Source organism: Sylvia atricapilla, chromosome 1, assembly GCF_009819655.1.
Source record: "Sylvia atricapilla isolate bSylAtr1 chromosome 1, bSylAtr1.pri, whole genome shotgun sequence".
Lineage (NCBI taxonomy): Eukaryota > Metazoa > Chordata > Aves > Passeriformes > Sylviidae > Sylvia > Sylvia atricapilla.
The window spans coordinates 54,933,835-54,952,364 of record NC_089140.1 but is presented as its reverse complement, the minus strand read 5'-3'; the positions used below and the strand labels follow the sequence as shown (position 1 = coordinate 54,952,364).

The 18,530-nt window shown below is 39.1% G+C and overlaps 1 protein-coding gene across 1 annotated transcript in view; it reads right to left on the bottom strand.

The window, feature by feature from the left end:
• The window catches only part of AMPH (amphiphysin), a 123,520-nt gene that overhangs the window by 59,112 nt on the left and 45,878 nt on the right, over nt 1–18,530 (bottom strand). Inside the window, exon 2 of the mRNA XM_066323100.1 lies at nt 9,417–9,497. Within this exon, the coding sequence (XP_066179197.1) occupies nt 9,417–9,497 (81 nt within the window). The remainder of the gene's footprint in view (nt 1–9,416; nt 9,498–18,530) is intronic.

Here is an 18,530-nt window from a genome sequence, read left to right as displayed (position 1 = left end):
AATTAAATTATTAAACACATATTTCAGGATGGAATGGAATAGCAGAGAAATCCCTCCCATGATCTCAAAATACATTGTACCTTTGTGTACATTGTATATATAAAATGTATAGAGTGTATTTAGTTTAGGGATCATCCAGCATCTGAAGTACACTCCTGGTTTACCCCAAATGCTTGTCAGACTCAGTCTCCCTGAATATAAACGCTTGTTGGTTCACAGAAAAAAACTCCCTCCCTTTAGTCTAGACTGTGTTTTCCTATGTTGGGTTTAATGTAGAGTATCTACCAGAGACACTTGGTATCACTTTTATTTAGCAAAAGAGTCTTTTATGGACAGAACTGTACAGAACACGTAATAGTTGTAGTTTAACAAGTACCAAGAATCCCCTGCAATTTAGTATTAGATTCTACAGACAACCAAGAAAATCTGCGCATCAGCTAAGGAGAAAGTGTGTCACCCATTCAGAGTCATTTTAAAGCTCCCATTTTTTGTTTACTGCCTGGATTCTTTAATCCATCTGTAGTGGTTTCATGTTCGCCAAATTTAGTGTTTGCTCTTTTTTACCTTGGGAGATAGGATTTTGGAAAAAAATGCAAAACAGGACTCACTTAAGGTAAACAGATAGATTTTATTAACACACACTAAGAGAAGCAAAAAACACCACACAAATAAAATTTCTAAACCAACCCTTTCTCCCACCACAAACTGTTTATTTTTTACAAACAATGTAAAGTGTCAAAACTCAGAACTCCAGGTCAGTACCACTTATAAAACAGTCATTCATTCAGTCTTTGAGAGAGAGAAGTCTCTCCTGTTGTTTTGATAACTTTCCACAAGAGAAACAGTCTGCTTGTGGCTTCTAAATCACACAAAAGCAGCCTGCCCAAGAAATTCTACAATCGTGGAACCTCCCATATCACGTAGCCTTTCCCGTGACCACACATATGGGCCGTAGACTCACAGATTGGGGTGGCACTTTTAAAGATAAACAACTTTGAAGGCAAAGAATTCTTCATCCCAGAGAACAGAGATGTCTTCTCACTTCTTCACTGGCAGAGGGCTTCTTCGCATGTCTCTCTGTTCAAACCTCTTACGGCATCACCAAATCACAACTTCTAATTCAATATTCACTCAGTAAATCACTGATATCTTTGCTTTAAAATCCACAAATCATCTCCCCAGTTCATATTATCCACGATTTGGAATACTTTGGTATATTCGGCATATTCGTATTACAGTCAGTTACTAAAACTCCCAGGAGATTTCAGCCTAGGACTCAGGCAACTTGTTATCTCTTCCACTTATGAAGTCACTCTTCGTTTATTGACTTTGAGATCTCCATATTGTCTCTTTACATATCTCTAATTTGGCCTTTTCTCTCATCTCTGAGAAGGGTTAGAGTTTAAAAAAAGTCTCAGTCTGTGCCAGGAAAAGAGTTAAAGCATGCCCAGGCCTGTGGTGCTCATGTGATCTCTGCCACAGCAGCTGCAAAGATTTCAAAGCCATGCCCGTGTGGGGGGAGGCTGATGGATGCCTTCTCTTCCACCCTTGATCTGCTTGCAGCTGCTGCCTGGGGCCCAGCATAGGGTGGGAAGGGGATCCCATCCTCCCTCCAGGCCAGAGGTGCCAGCAGTCAGGGGGTCGGGGCACGGTCTAGCTCAGCCCCCCTCCACCATGGCCCCAGACACGCGGACAGCGCTGCCGAGTGGCAGCCCTCCACCTCTCCCCCGCTGGCAGCCGGGGGAAAAGGGGGCTCAGCCAGCCAAACCACTCCCCCTGATGGGCAGCAGCTCCTGAAGGCCTGGCCAGGTCCGGAGCAGCGAGGCCTAAGCCGGGCGCCCCTTCACTGCCCACGATATTACCTGGTCACCAGGCGGGAGGAAAAGGAGGGCTTGAACCTAGTCTCAGCTTTATATGGGTATTACCATAAGTCACATTCTGTTTTCTGAGTGGCCAAAACTACATGCCAGTCCAAGAACCAGCCCCTGATAGATCCTTGTCCTTTCCAAAGAATTTTAAGGTCCTAGCAGAGCAATATTGTATTAACCAAAAATAACAAACTGTTTTAACCTATGACACCATCTCAAGACCATGTACAAGACCTGTAAAATGAAGGGGTTTTAAATGGGGGACATAAGATCGGTTTAAAGTTGGTTATGTAGATATAATTAATAATTCCTAGAGAAAAAAGGATTTTGCAAAACACAGATTGAATTTAATGTTGTTATTTGTAATATACATTGAAGCTCCCTGTCCTGGTTTGTATTTTAGGCTGTATTCTATCACCATCTTCAGTTAATGGCCCATCAATGCCTTGTGCATGACTCATAGATAACTCCCTCCAGGAGCTATCTCTCTTTAATGGGCCATCAAGGACCTCCTGTATAACTCATCATCCCATTGTGAGATGCTCTGCCCATGGGGAGGAGCCAAGCATTCTCACCTGGATATAAGCTGGGATTTGGGACAGTAGAAACAGCCTTGACTCACTGGATTCCCAGAGAACTGGAGCTACCAGACCTTTCTACGAGATCACTGCTTCAGGAAGACCACCTTGTCTGGACTGCTTCCATCACTCTGATCAGGTTGTATTCTGACTCTGTCAGTGTTTTTTTCTTTTTGTATTGTTGCATTTATTTTATTTTATTTTATTTTATTTTATTTCCTTCTCATTAAATTGTATTTCTGACTTAGAGCCTCCCACTTGGTTTGTTTTCAAACCACAACACTCCCTTTATTAATCATTTCCTTCATCCAGCTCTAGATTAAGACATGACTGTCTACATGAGTTGACTGTCTCTTCTTGTCACAGAACCAATGTAGATCTCTTAAGAGCAACCTGTGGAGTCAGGAGAGAAATTAAGAAAATCTAGTAGTCAAAACCATTCACTCCAATATAGTTACCTAGTGCTGTTTGTGATACATGCACAAATAGCAAACACAACCGGTCCTTAGAGACCTACCAGCTTTTCTGAACAGCAGCTGGAAACCAGGGAGGACACGCTAGGGCCTTGCAAGCGGCAACAGATGCCAACATTTAGACAACTAACCCAGAACACTCACAGTTGCTGGGATTGTACCAGGAGCCACGAGTTACTCCAGTGGAGGCTATGCCTCCTCCAGAGTCTGGGACAGGTGGGCAGAGACAGTGACCCTAACCCGTAACATTATGAGGGTTTGGACCAGGTCCAGGGTTTGTCTGAGAGATCCAGATGGGAGCATCAGGAGATACAGCTGAAACAGGGATTCCCTTGGCATGGGAATGAGTCTATGGTGTAACTTATGCCAACGGCTGAGGTAAATTTGGATTCCTGGGTCTATGTGCAGGATTAGGGGACCCAGACAGGACTGATCAGACATTAAGGCCCACAGATGCCCCTAGGAAACTGACGGGTTTTTGCTTTGCCTGCTGCCCAGTTCAGCACAAGCATTGAGGGAATACCCAACTTCTGGAAACACAGTCTCCCATATTCAGGTGTGGCAATCTAGAACTGGATCACTCTCTATGCACAAGGTTCAGCTGCCAAAATATATGTGTCTGTTGCAGCTGGAGATGCCACATGGTATTCAAGACAGCAGGTATTATACAGAACTGTGGTCAAAGCCATACATCTTTTCCTGGAGCAATGTCTGGGGGCCAGGTGGCACACTGTAAGGCACATCTGGCAACTATGTGTAGGTGATGAATCTCATCTTGGGTATTTTAATTCATGACTAAGTTTTAAAAAAATCATTGGCACAGCTGATGCAAAAAGAACACTTCAAAAATGTTAACTGTCTACAAACCAGCTTTTAAACAATGTCTTGACACAGCTGTAAGGCAGCCAAGCATGCCTGTGTGAAAGAAGATTTGGACAGGATAAGCCTTTTCAGGAACCATAACAATTGCACCCAATGAGCAGCTCTTACAATTAGGTGCACATTAAGTAAAACAGTTCCCAGAAGCAGATTCTGATCACTCAACAACAGTTTAAAAAAGCTCTTAATTTTCACCTAGTTCTATAAACTAGCAACAACAGCCTTTGACATTTTGCTTTTTTTCTGACAACATGACATGGGAAGCTGGCTTTGTAGTAGTAACTGTTATATCTCCTCTGTGCACATACACAGTACATAATATTTATGGGTTTAAGCACTAAAATATATTTTCACTGTGGTATGTGTGATATATGGTATAAAATAATTCGTGCTTAAGAATTAAAGATTTCAGGAATTGTGAAACCACAGGCAGCAGCAGGGGAAGAAACCGATTTGCAATAGAAAAGAGGGTGACATCGACTGAGGATGAGCCTCCTCCAGGGATGGGCCAGAAAATGCCCCCGTGATAAGCACTGATATGCATCTGTGATAAGACAACCTGCGTTATAAAAGGCATGCATTCCAATACCAGATTCCTGTAAAAAGGAACCAAGTATTCATCCCTTCCTGGAAAACTTTTTGACAGACTGGCAGCAAGAAAAAAAAGGACATGATTATGTTAGAAGAACAAGATGGACAAAATAATGAGAAAACACCTGCCCAGCCAAAAAAACCTGTATAAAAAGGGACCCTACGAAGGCAGAATTTGTGAACAGTGGGAGGTTCAGGGCGATAGAGACTGAATCCAAAGTTCATCCAGTGCCGATCCTGGGCTCAGCACCATTTGCTTGTGGCTTTCTCAAAATTTATACTCCAATTATTCAATTATTCAATAATTTGGCTAATCATTTATTACAGTCTGTGAAGTAAAAGAAGTCTCATAACTACATGTAGAAAAATAAAGAGAGGTAAGTATGCATATACATGAAATAGAATATTGCTCTCTTAGAGCAATAAAGTGTGACTTTTAATGGCTGTGAGTCATTAAAATATGCATGGGGATAAAGGTAATTGCTACTGCATTTCCTGTAAAGAAAAAGAACATGCAAGATACAATTGCTTGAAAAACAGAATACAGACAAAATTTCTGGTAAATTCTCACTGGCCTTTGATGATAATTTCACAAGATAAATGAGAAAATTGTGCAGAAATTCTCTTTTTTTCTCTCATTCTGAACTTCAGAGTCAATTAAGAGGCTGAGCATATTCACAATTAGCTGTGCAACACAAATGTTTAAATCCCAAGAAATTTCTTGCAATACAATGAAAATCTGTGTCATACTGTCATATAAGTTGATAAATTTTCTTTGTTCCACAAGAACACTCTTAATTTAGAGTGGCAACTTTCAGTTTACAACTTCAGTGGAAAATGAAAAACTGCTGTATTCATTGTTACAAATATAAATGCTTTTACTGTTGGCATCAGCTGCAGGAGCTTAATCATTTTGACAGAGAAAGTCCTGAGGCTCTGCAAAGCAACTGTGCTCTGTTGTCTCTGGACATGGGATGACTCAGCTTCTCCATGGTGATTCATCTGGGTAATCCAGCTCTGGGTTGTTTAGTCCAGAAGAGGCTCTTATCCAGCTACACTCAGAAAGAGATGGGAATGGATGACTGGGGAAACTAGATGATGGTTTTCTCCAGATAGATCTCTGCACTGTGTTGGCTTTTGCATGGCCTTGTTTTTGTTAGCAGAGAGCCACAGAGGTGCCTTTGTGAGAAGCTGCTGGAAGCTTCCCCCATGTCCAGCAGAGCCAATCTCTTGACGGCTCTGAGGATGGACATGCTGCTGCCAAAGCTGGGCCAATGAGAGATGACGGTAATGCCTCTGTGATAACATATTTAAGAAGAAAATCAAAACAAAGTATGAATGCGCAGTTTTTTGCTAGCCAGAGAAGAGGGGGTGAAAACATGTGAAGGAAACAATATGGAGACACCAAGGTCAGTAGAGGGCAGGAGGTGCTCCAAGTGCTGGAGCCAAGATTCCTCTGCAGGCCGTGGTGAAGACCATGGTGAAGCAGCTGTGCCCCTGCAGCCCATGAGGATCCACGGGGGATGCAGATATCCACTCACAGCTCATGGGGGAGGTGCTCATGCTGGAGTGGGTGCATGCCTGGAGGAGGCTGTGATCCAGTGGGAGAGCTGGTGGAGAGACTGGGCCCCTGCTTCCATGCTGGAGCAGCCTGTCCTTGGGGGACTGTACCTCGTGGAAGAGTGACCCACACTACAGCAGTTTTGGGAGGACTGTTTATTTGTGGGAGGGTCTCACATTGCAGCAGTTTTGGTAGGAGTGCTGCTCATGAGATTTGGAGCCATGCTGGAGAAGTTCACAGAGTACTGTCTCCCGTGGGAGGGACCCCACAGTGTAGCAGGGATGGACTCCTCTCCCTGAGCAGTGTAAGAAAACCTTGGGTGATGAACTGACCAAACCCCCATACCCTGTCTCTGCTATTGGTGGAAAGGAGGGAGGGGTTGGGGGAAAAAGATGTTTCTAAGGGCTTATTTTACTTCTCGTTATCCTCCTCTGACTCTGTTAGTAATAAACTCACTTTCTACTTCTAAGTTGAGCCTGTTTTCCCTTGGAGTGTTTTCTCCCAGTCCTTATCTCAACTCATGAAGCCTTCATTAAATTTTTCTCTCCTCTGCACATCTGTGGCAGGGGAGGGTGAGTGAGCAGCTTTTGTGGGTGCCTGGTGTTTGGCCAGTATCAAACTATGACATGCACATATTACACATAGCCTTCTTCTGAGTTTGGCACAGACCCACCATCTAATCTGCTATTCAGGCAAATATTTCAGATTTTCAATTTTCTGTTTCCTGGATAATCAACACTATGCTCTTTCCTTTTTCCTTTCAGCGGGCTGAACTGGGAATCCTCATTTATTATCTCTAGAGAGTGTTAATAAAAAGATCATTCTATACTTAAGGTTAGTTGACCTCTCAAGGGTTGTTGCAGGCTCAGTAATGCAGGCAAACAAGATAATCAGACCATTTTCCCAACTTGCTGCTTACCAGGATCCCCAGGGCACACATAGCATCACCGGCAACAAAGAACTTGCAAGGAAGAGAATTAGAATTAGAATTGAAGTGATAGTGCTCCTCAGAATGAACTGTGGGTAGGTGAGGTGGCCAGGGAACAGACAAATCATTGCTAAGTGAGATTGCAAGAAACAAGGTAAAGCTCAGACCTGCTCTCAAACTTCCTCTGCCATGGCCTTGTTAGGTCAATGACCACCAGAGGAACAAATAATCCTGGAGGGAACTGAAAAAAATGGGGCAGACTCTAACAGGGTTGGTTGTTCTTGCAAGCCTCCTGAATGGCCCACATCAACAGTCTGGTGAACCTCAGCACAGGGATAAATCTACCAGACTGCCTTTAATATCTAGAATTTGACTTTTATCTAAAGCCTTTAGAATTGCAGAATGAACTTGACAGCAGGACTGAATGTAAACCAAGAAAACCAAGAAGAGATGGCTGCCTGAGTTCACAGAAGGCAGCAGTTCTGCATGGCATTAGTCAGTAAGAATGATAATTCCGATATACATTGTAATGCTTCATACCTTTGCATTGCTAATAAATTGTAAATCAAAGCATGGACAAAATTTAGAAAATTTGAAGTATTTATATGCTTTTTATTTGTGAACATGGCAGAAACAGTGCTTTTGCAGCATTTCCCCCCTTGTATTTGAAGACTTGAGTGCAACAGAACTCCTTGAAAACACAGTAAGCATGTGTGAGTAGTTCAGTAAATATACAGCCTCTCCCCTTTGGTGTGCCACTGTGTCACTTAGCCCGATCTGATGTGACCATCACGGTAGTTGTAGTATCTCCTTTTGCAGTCACTCCTCCCTACCCAATTCCCTTTCTGGTCCCAACTCACATTTGCATTTAGGATTTAGCATCATGCAGTTCCTGCAGAGTCTTTACTGTTTATTACTACCTCTATATACATCAAAGAATGAGGAAATAAAAAGAAAGGAATGCTAATATCCTCCTTAGCCCTAAGCAAGATTTTCAGCTTAAAATCACCATTACAGTAAATTCTTGGTAAAGGACAGAAAAAAAACCAATACTTGAGACATAATTTTGCTTAAAAGGACTTTTTGTCTTTCCCCTCCTTTTTTTTTTTTTTTTGTCTGAGAATTTTAAACTAAAAGAAAAAAGTACCACAAATTCTGTTTCTTCGTGGGGATGCTCCATTTGCTCCTATACTGAAGAAACCCCTCAGTGATGTACCTCATTTCTACAAACACAGTTACTAGCTGTGCAAAGAGCTGGGATATGGACAACAAGAATAAGCAACAACATCAATTAATCAAAAAGTCAAATCAAGAAAACTTTGAAAAGTGGAAAGGGAAGAAAAGGGAAAAGCAATACAACATCTCTGTAGGGTTTCAAAACTTCTATTAAATCCCACCATCTTCCTGACCTCAAGAAAATTGGGGAAGGAACTACCCTTCTCAGAGAAACAGATTCTTTCATTTCCCAGTATTTTCTCCTTGGTGAAGAGGAAAGCTCAGTAGCTCTTGAAACCTCCCTCTCTTCTACACTGACAGGAAAATAAAGGCTAAATGACAGTAAGATGCAAAAGAGTTAATAAGCATTCTAGCAGTAAGGATGCAGGCTTTGTGTTTACATAGAAAGGAGGAAAGTGCTATTCTTATTCCAGTAGGAAAGTTCCTATTGGTAGAATAGGACTGATCCAGAGCAGAAACTGTAAACACTGACATAAGCCAAATTTTACATTGTGTAAAATCTGTGGGAGTAGTTCTCACTCTCCAGTTCCTTTCTATAGGAGCTCTAAATAACAGCTCACAAAGACAACAGATACATCAGTTCATAGTTATGTAACAAGAGTATTTTCTTGCTGGTATTACCAAGATATTATTACAGTTCATGGTAGGCATCAATTTGTACTAGAGGTACTATACATAAATTGCAATTCATCACCTCAGAGCCAAAAAAGTCTGTCCACCAAAGAAACAAGTAATTGGGGATAGAATTTAGGATTGCATTGGGAGTAGATTATAAACTCCTTGAAGCACCTTTGCTTTCCTGTGTTGCGCTTTTAACACTAAGAGTAATTGAGCACTGCTGCCTAGTTGTGCTTCATCAGCACTGCCACCACAGACCCCAGCACCCACAGTGAGCTTTACAACATGTGCAGTCACTCTTATAAATCCAATATTATTATATAGCACCAATGAAAGTAATCCACAAAATGAAACCATGGAAATACGTCTCTTCTTTGTAAGAAGGAGACTACAAAGCTGCATTTAGTTGAGGTTGGTTCTATCCTCAATTACTGGTGAAAATGTACTGATACTGATCTCAAGTGGTTCAAGCATGATGATGTTACATATGACTACAAATGTCCTTTTATTTTCAGCCCATATTTTAGCACTCTGCATGCACAAATGCAACTGTTATCTCCTTTGAAAGCTGCAGAACAAAATCTTGTACCCACCAAAAATTAAAATCTTACCCTTCTTAAAATCAGCAAGTTAAATATCATGCATTCTTAAGATACAATTAAAGCAACTGAAAAAGTAACTGACCTCTTGCCGTTTGAAATTTTGAACATATTCTTCAAACTGTTCATCTTTAGTTTCATCTGCTTTTCCTAGTTTTTGAAGTACCTGTAGTGAAAAGAAAAAGGAATAATTTAATATTTATGACACAAACCAAAAGCTACTTTCAACACTTCTGTTCTTGCAGTTAGGCGTAAATAGCATAGGGTGTTTTGTGCTCTGCAATTTCCAGAGTTCACACAAGAAACTATTTTGTCCAAAAAAAGAGAAAGAGAGAGAAAAGCAGGAGTATGGCGTGTGTATATGTGTGTGTATGTAAATATACTTCCAAGTAGGGAGTTCTTGGGGGAATGTTGCTTGGGTTTTTTTTTTTTTTAGTGAAGCAGCTTTTCTTCTAGCAAAGAATCCCATGGTTTCAAAGCAAGAAAGAATGAGGGAATTCTGCTAGCACTACAAGTTGTCCTCCAGTTCAGACAAACAAAGAAAAAAACCTCATTAGGTTTTTCTTCTGATTACATCAAACAATATTAACATTATTCTTATCTGCATTGTTTTCAACATAAATTCATAAAATTTAAAGAACTATAAGGCTGATGCTTATTTAAAACATGGCGTTCATTTTGCTCCCCTCATTAAATTCATAAGTAGATGGTCATCCACCAGATAATAAGTATGCTACAATAATTCAGCAATAAAGGCTATTCAATCAGCAATCTCAAAAGTAATTTATACTTTATACTGTATTTAACTGCATTCTACTATTAAATCCCATTGCTATCTGTTCATTATAATACTGAAGACTTAAATATAGCTGCAAATAGGCTTCATCCTTCTTCTAAAGCAACTCCCAAATCTTTATAGAGTAGTTGCTAGAATACTGTGGGAAAGAACCATCTCATAGATTGATATTCAGATTGCTCTCCCATTACAAATTGACCAAACTATTTATTTGCACAGTTAATGACAAAACAAAACAAATTAAAACAAAGCCAAAACAAAACCCAGAAGCCCAAAATTGAAACAGTAGCAATCAGCAGATACTATGAATAAACATATAAACATTATAACCAATTTTTCTCAAAACAAAGAATGTACAACTCCAGTGCTACCATATTCTTTCTGGGATCACCTTCTTCCCCCAAGCCCAGCCAGCTTCAAAATCAGCACAAAATCAGGCTACATAAAGGGGTGGTGAGCATTGCTACTATGGAAACTAGAGGTCAAAATAATCATGAAGCTGTCACAACACTACCTGTGGACATGGCGTGTGAAAGGAACTTTTGACATAATTACAGCAGAAAGACAGAAAGAATGATATCAGAGAAGGAAAAAAAGACATAGTCTAGCCTTTTGCTGCCAATAGCTATGTTCATTTTTCTGGCATATGTGGGCATTTTTGGTTGTTTTTAAGACAGTTAACTAGTCCTAAAACCCTTATACCATACCTCATACCTCATACTCTCATCACCAACCTCTTCATAAATATTAGTAAGTATCACAGAGAATTTTAAAGAGAAATAATTTAATTTAGGATATGGAATCATCACAGGCCTTCACACTGGTCCTTGCCACCAATGAGCCAAACAGTCTGCCCCCAGCTGTGGCCTGGCTTTGATCCAGAACAGGGGACTTTCTGAAAATTCAACATTTCCTTTTCAAAGAGGTGGCTGTCAGGTAAGCCTCCTGATCATGGCAGTACATTCAAACCATGTTTGAAACAAGAAGCATGTTAACTGTAGTATGCACACTCATAATATAGGTAACAAACTACAGCATCAAAAGTTGTCACGATAGACTCTTTTTTCCATATCAGTGGTGCACATCCACATTTTCAAATGTGCACTCAGGCTCAGTAGTGCAAGGCTCAGAAGGGAACAACCTCCTATAGCATCTGCCTCCTATGGTTTGGGGATTTTTTTATCCTATTTCCAACTTTTCATTTATATACAGATGTTTAGCTGAACTAAAGTACAGTGTTACAATTTAGCCTCTACAAACACCAATCCTAATCTTAATACGGATAATTTGTAACCGTTTCTCCATCTTCCCAATCCAAATCAGAAGTATAAATATGTCATATGGTTGGATATAAAAGTTCCAAGTCAGAGGCTAAGGAAACTTATCCTCATGAAAGCCCTGCAGCTCATGCCATGTACACACATAACTGGGGTTCACTTACTCATTTGCTAAAAGCAATCATCATGCCATCCCTGCAATTCCATACAGAGACAGTGGAGCAGACTGGGGCTAAAATAAAGTATTCCTCACAGGTTCTTTTAGATGCCACCCATATAACTCCATGGACTACTGAATGTGTAGCTCAGCCTTTTACAACCAACCTATTTGCAAGTTTATCATTGGTAGTCTAAACAGAAAAGTGGCCAGGCTGAGAGCTGTAGAAACTGGCCTACCTTTCAGCTCTTGTTTGTGCACTTCTGTATCAAAGTGGAAGTCTCTTGTCAATAGAAGTCTATAGTTTATAGTTTATTTTTGCTCAGTTAGGTCAGCACCTGTAGGGTGTTTTTGAGGTAGAGCTAAAGATGGATGAAGGCTTGTCTGCCCTACATTTGGATTACTCTAACTTCACCACCCCCACCTCATGGACAGGCTGAAATAAATTTTAAACATCTTGTTTATCTTGTTCTGTGGAATATCTGGGTTAAAGTCAGGATTAGGTATATGGCTCGGGTAAGGAAATGGCAAGTAGCACTAGGTTTAGAACAAGAGAAAATAGACTTGAAGCACACAGGTTATTGGAAAGCATCTGATGGTTCTTAACGGTAAAATGAAGGCTATGCTCAGGAGCAGGGAGTGCTTAACCTCCCCCTTAAGCCTCAGTTGACCACCCTTCTAGATAAGAATTAACTTTAGCAACAAGAATAGCTCAGTGTATTGGTGGCCCATGTGGACAGGAGAAGGGTAAATGGATTGTGTTCCACAGAAGCCTTGGAGGGCTCTACAACATGCTAAAGAATGGAAATCTGGACTGTTAAGTGGCTAGTATTTTATTTTAGGCCCAAGTGGTAAGCAATCCATATATAGATTTGAATTCAGGTTATGAGAAAACAAAAGAAAAAAAGAGCAGAGAAATCAAAGATCTTGAACATGTGGTGGCCTGAAGGGCTTGAGTGAGTCCAGAATGTAGTGAAGGCAAGTGGCTAGCATTTTTTTTCTTAGCATACCCATACAGAGAAATAACATTTGAGGTTAAGTTTGAGAACATCTATCAATGTGTATGAACAGTCTGTATCATTTACAATAAAATAAATTTTCAAAACTAAAGGAATGAACACAAACTAGATCTCAGTAAATGTTCTATACTCATGTTTTTTGTAATCTTCTGAAGACTGTATAAAATAGTTGATGAACATGTTCAACCTAATAAAATAAAACAGGATAAAAGCTACCTCATTTCATATAATTAAACTAACCCAGCTACCACTAAACTTCCTCTTCAAATGACATTAAAAGTTTTTTTTTTTAAAGTATCTAAAATAAGTACCGCTGTTGACCCAGCATGTTGCTAAGAATATATGAACTAAATATTTAAGTCCAATTAGCATCGAGAATGAAAAGCTAAATTTAATAAAATGGTAAACTTAGATCCTGTCAAGTAATTACAAGTAGAAAGGAATTGCCACGCAATGTGGTACTGACATAACATATGGCAGATTCTACACTAACACACAAAATTTAACTAAGAACATCATTCATGTCTGATGTAATTTATAAATGTCATCAAGAATATTTCCATTTGGGGGTGCTGCATCTTCAGTAAAACTTTCAGATGATGTAAGCGCTGAATACAAGGGGACCATCCTCTCAAGTTGTTTGAAGATCCTACCAAAAAACATGATTAATAATTTAACTTCTGATGGCTGTATTTACCTGGTGATCAGCTAGTTCTTTTGTTGTCTATTTACTTGGTAGTCCTAGTCCTTAGGAATGAGGAAAAAAAAGGCTTAAGCAGCCACTTGATAAACTTTCTTCCACTATATTTCCAAGGAATAAAACCCACAGAATCAAATACAAAACAACTGCCATTGACAAAAGTTTCAATTTGAAACTTTTCAAATTAGCTTTGAATTGTTATCTAAAAAATAAGGGATTGCCTAGATTGCACTTCTTAAAAATATGCTTCTGAGATCTTGTCATAGGAACATTAAAAATCAACTACAAAAACATTCAGCGTGATTTTTTTTAAGCTGGAAGCAGCCACAACACAATAAACAATTCATTCTCCTGTATAGAAGGGTCACTAAGGCTCATCCTTGAGTGAGACTGTCAACTAAGACAGTTTATTGTACCAAAGTCCTCTACAGTGATACCTAACAGACACTGTGTTAATTTTAAACTATTTTTTTTTCTGAGCAGAGAAGAGATATGCCAAATATAAGTTTCTAATTTATCTGTAGCTACCACAGTTTCATTTCTTAATCAAACATTTAAATTCTACCTGGGAAAAGACAACTTTGTCCTTTAGAAACAAAAGATTTTGGATTTATCAGAGCAAATATGTGATGTTCTTCTTGGCTGCTGGCAGTTGGAAAAAAAAAATCAAACAAAAAGCTTTTCAGTCACATGGCCAAATAAAAATATTTAATTCAATAATTCAATATAAGAGACCTTGAAGTGCATATGCATCTTCCTACTGTTCAGCTCCACAGGACAGCAGTCTCTTTTATTTAGCTCTGATGATATGATTTTAGTGGATCACAGATTTTAAGGAAACCAGGCTTTCACTTCCAATAATGATGCTTTTCAGGCTATTTCCCCTTATATTCCCACTGCTGTATCTGATTTTCTCAGATCCAAATCAGTGAAAATATTTCCTATGGGTCTTGATTAAAATAAAACAGAACCAATTTTTAATAAAATAGATGGATTTTGGCATTAAGTAGGTAAAAAACATCAGTAGCAAAACATGTCCTTTCAGTAGAATGATATAAAGTTGCTAAGTCTCATTTGATAGCATTATAGGTATTTCTAGGTTACTTCTCATCACAAAAGGCAGGCAGAGGAAATTTGTGAGTGACAGCAATTTCTTCAATGTGGAGGAAGAACCAGATAAAAATGTTTAGAGAATTTGTTGGAGTTGCTGCTAAAAAAATGATCAAAGAAATATTTTGATTTGATATAATCCATTTTCCAATGATTGCCTGTAAGATTATAATTCAACACAAAATTACATTTACGTCAGTAACTATGCAGAGATGATGCCAACTAGAGACAACATTACAGCCATTCATAACGTGGGTAAATTAACAGAGCTTACTTATTTCTCATCTCACAGTGTCAAAAAGCCAACAGGTTAATTTTTTTCCTTCCACTTCCATCACTATTTCTACAAAACAGGCTACTAGTATTTTTGTGTCTTAACAGTTTGGCTTCTAAATTAGTCCATATGCTCAAAGTACCAATACAGATGTCTAATCCTGACTGCCTCCTCCAGACTGATCTGTGACATTTCCACAGATACCTCCTGGAAAGGAATTGGCTGGAGCCAATTTGAAAGAGACACCCACATTTGATCCAGCATGCCCTAAGGTGAAGATGCTGCCCACTCAGAGGCTCCTTTATGTCCAGCAAGGATGGGACTTCTCTCTGCAGACTCAGATCAGCCTTCACTACAGAACTGATATAATGGAGCCCTGGGGAAACAAAACCAAAAGTTTCCAGCATGGTTTGGTAGCTTGCCAACAACATATTTCACCACCTGTTAAGACAGTCTCATGTCATGCTACACATACCAATGCAGTACATGAAGATAACTTTGTCTGGTGCTTTGCAGAACATTTTCCAGATTTCCAGATGCTCGTCTACGAAATTTACTGTTTCTTGACAGATCGTGAAAATATTGTACACTAAATATCAGTGATGTGCCTGACATGGCAACAGTTGCTTATGAGGTACTTTTCACCACTGGGATGCTTGAAACTCCTCTCTCCTCATCTGGAGGCAGGCAGTGACATTGATGGAACACTTCCAAGTAAATTCTTTCTTCTCTAGATGGAATGATAAATAAGGTTTTTTTTTAAAAAATTGAGCTCCCTAAAGTATGAAAATTTAGATAAAGCATATATACTTGGTTCAGCAAACCTAACAACTTGGGAAACCTTTGAAGCCAGCCAGGTCCGTCTTTCCTTTTTAAAAATAGCTTTGTCAGAAATGTATTGATCCAAAAGAGATTTATTTCAGACTTATTAGAAGAACTGGTGAAGGCATAGTCTCCTAAAAATCATAAATTTCCCAAGATCATCTCCATAAAGAAATAATAAAAATGGCATAATATGGCTAGCATTATGTGCTAGTCAGATATTTCTGAAGGAAGTTACCACATTTCCTTCTCATTGCTTTTCAAAATTACCCAGCATTTTTGCATTACTGAAGGTCAAACCTTGTAATGTTAAAGTGTTCTAAGGCTGCTCAGCTAACATAGTATATTTCTATTTTTCTTGTTCAGTGCTATTAAGGATAAGCTTGCCTGTTCTCAGGAGTTTATGTGTATCGTTTCTTCCTGCTCACCCCACATCATGGACTTTTTGTTACTGAAAAGGAAAACACTGAACTGATGCAAGGACTACCAACAGTGGTGGTGCCAGTGCTCCAGCTTTGATGTTTGAGACACTGTAGACAAGTAGAACTTCCATCTCCTCCGATGGAACTTGGGGAATGCAACTCCAGAATTAGCCTTCAGAGCTGCTCAATGTGGAAGTAGATGTGTTGCTCAGATCAGCAGCATGCAGAGTACATATGGGGTCCCCTTTTCAGGAAAGTATTTTCTTTGCCGCCCCTTTTACTCAATGTGCTGCTATGAAAACAACCCATTTAAGAGCTCTCTAACAGTCAAGCTTTCCAGGCAGAAAGAGGTCCAGAAAAGGAGTCTATCTGCCAATGATGGAAAATAAATGGTAGGAGGAACACTGTTTTATTCCAAAAGAAGCAACATTCTTCTGAAGATACTGTTCATCTGGAGCAACATTCTGATGCCATTAATGGTCTTTACTAAGATGAACAGCAAGTCAGAGGAATATAACAAAGTAGGATTAACAAGGAGAAAAAATCAGGTTCTGGACAAAAACCTTTTCAATACAGAAAGAGGATTAGGACAGGTAAGAAAAAATATCACAGACTCGGTAGGTGCAAGGAGATTTGGAAAACTGCATTTCCACAATTGAGAGAAAATAAAGTAACAGTGGAATGCCGTGGCCTTATAACCTGTTAGTGTAGTCACCAAGGCATGCTGGAGAGACAGCAGCAGCAAAGACAAGCCTTAGAAACCCTCATCAGCAAAACTGGTGCTGCAAGGCCTGTTATACTTACTCTTCAGAAACAAACTCTTTCCACTGATGCTGAAGCTATGTGTCAATGAACAGCTCAACAGAAATCTCTCATCACACATAAGATAGAAGTAAACTGGCACATGCTAGAGACTATGAAAGCCACTGGGAATATGGTACACAGTGAATTCAGCTGTGGGGGAAAGAGAAAGCTAAGTTGACAGTCATTTACACATTAAATTTCATGGAACAGCATGGGAGAGTGGCAAGTAATTCTAGACTTTCTCTTGTTCTCATGTCCTGCATCCAGTGGTGAAAAATTAAAAAAAATTATCACCATTCTTTTTTAAAGAGCGTTGTCATTCCTGTCTTCAGTATACACTTTTCTATACCAGTCAAATGCTCTGACTTCAGCCTAACATTGTGGCCAAGTTTACTAATGTTCAACTCTTTTCTTGGCTTTTGTCTAGATTCTTTGCAGCTTCTCTTATAACAATATGCCTAAAACCTCTTGATACATTTTAAATCAGTGGCAGAAGAAATGTGTTAAGCACTGAAAATCAGCTGACACGTGAAAATGGATCAGAAAATGCTGTCTGACCTGAAAAAGAGATTAAACTTCAGAAGTTTGATATTCAGGACAAAATCCTATGAAAATAACCCACTGGACATGTCTAATAAAAAAGTGACACATTCCTCAGTGTCTCGTATTTGGATCTCAAATATACAGTCAGCCTAAATACTCCTATGATCACTACCATGATCACTAGAATAAATAGCTATTTTCCAAGCACCTTTAAAAATCCCTTCAGGACTGGATTATACCACCTTAATTTCTGGAGAAGAAAATTGAGGTACAGGAATTGATTAAGCAGCTGTGCCAGCCTTTAATTAATTGTTCAGTACACCAAAGGGGCAGCCTTAATCTGAACATGTAGATGTTGTGCATCAACACTGTGCCTAAACAACTACTGAGCAACAAAAAGATCTAAAAAAGCAAATATAACAGAGTAAAAATATATAAAAAGGCTCACAGCTCATTTATTTCACTCAAGTAATTGGATTTGTGGATCTGAATGTGTGAGAAAGAGAAGCAGGACTACTTTTTCTATCACTGCCCAAAATAAATTGATACAAATGGCAACTACTACTTAATATTGTCTATCATATCTGCTCAAGCTGTCACATTTCATGTAGCAAAAAATTAAAATTTAAAGATACTAGTTCAAAAATAACTTAATCAAAGCTTACTGGAAATCATTCTCTAAGCGTAAAGACTGATTTTATATTCTTTTCCTTTGGCCCTGAAACTTTTAGCTGTGTAAAACAGCTCCTGCAGCAAGTAATTTCTGAACAAAGACATGTTTTAAGAGATTTTTATTAAATGTTTTCATTAAAGATGCTTTTCACATAATGAGCTATAATGACTTTAAAAGGCAAGTTAAATTGTAGGCATTTATAAATATAGATTTAACTTCTGTCAGCTACTAAAAGATTAAAAAGGTATCATGCTCATAACATTTTTTTCATTTATATGAATATAAATGAATTTTTCTAGGAATACAGGAGCACTCCACAGGTACTGAAGCGTGTTGGGAGCACGAGAAAACTCGTGATGTTCTTAGGTGACTTTAAAAACATACTGGTTTTGTTATTTAAATGTATAGAGGCATTGTTTCTGACTAACAAAGGTGACTTCATGCATTGTAAGAGCACAGCAGCTTGTTTAATAAAATAACTGAAGTTGCAGGGGTGAATTGTCTGTCTGGAAATATTTATCGCAGGTAGCTTCAGGATTCTCCTGACCAAGGAGATAAATCATATATTGCGACATGTATTACAGTGTTTAGGCCTCAGCACA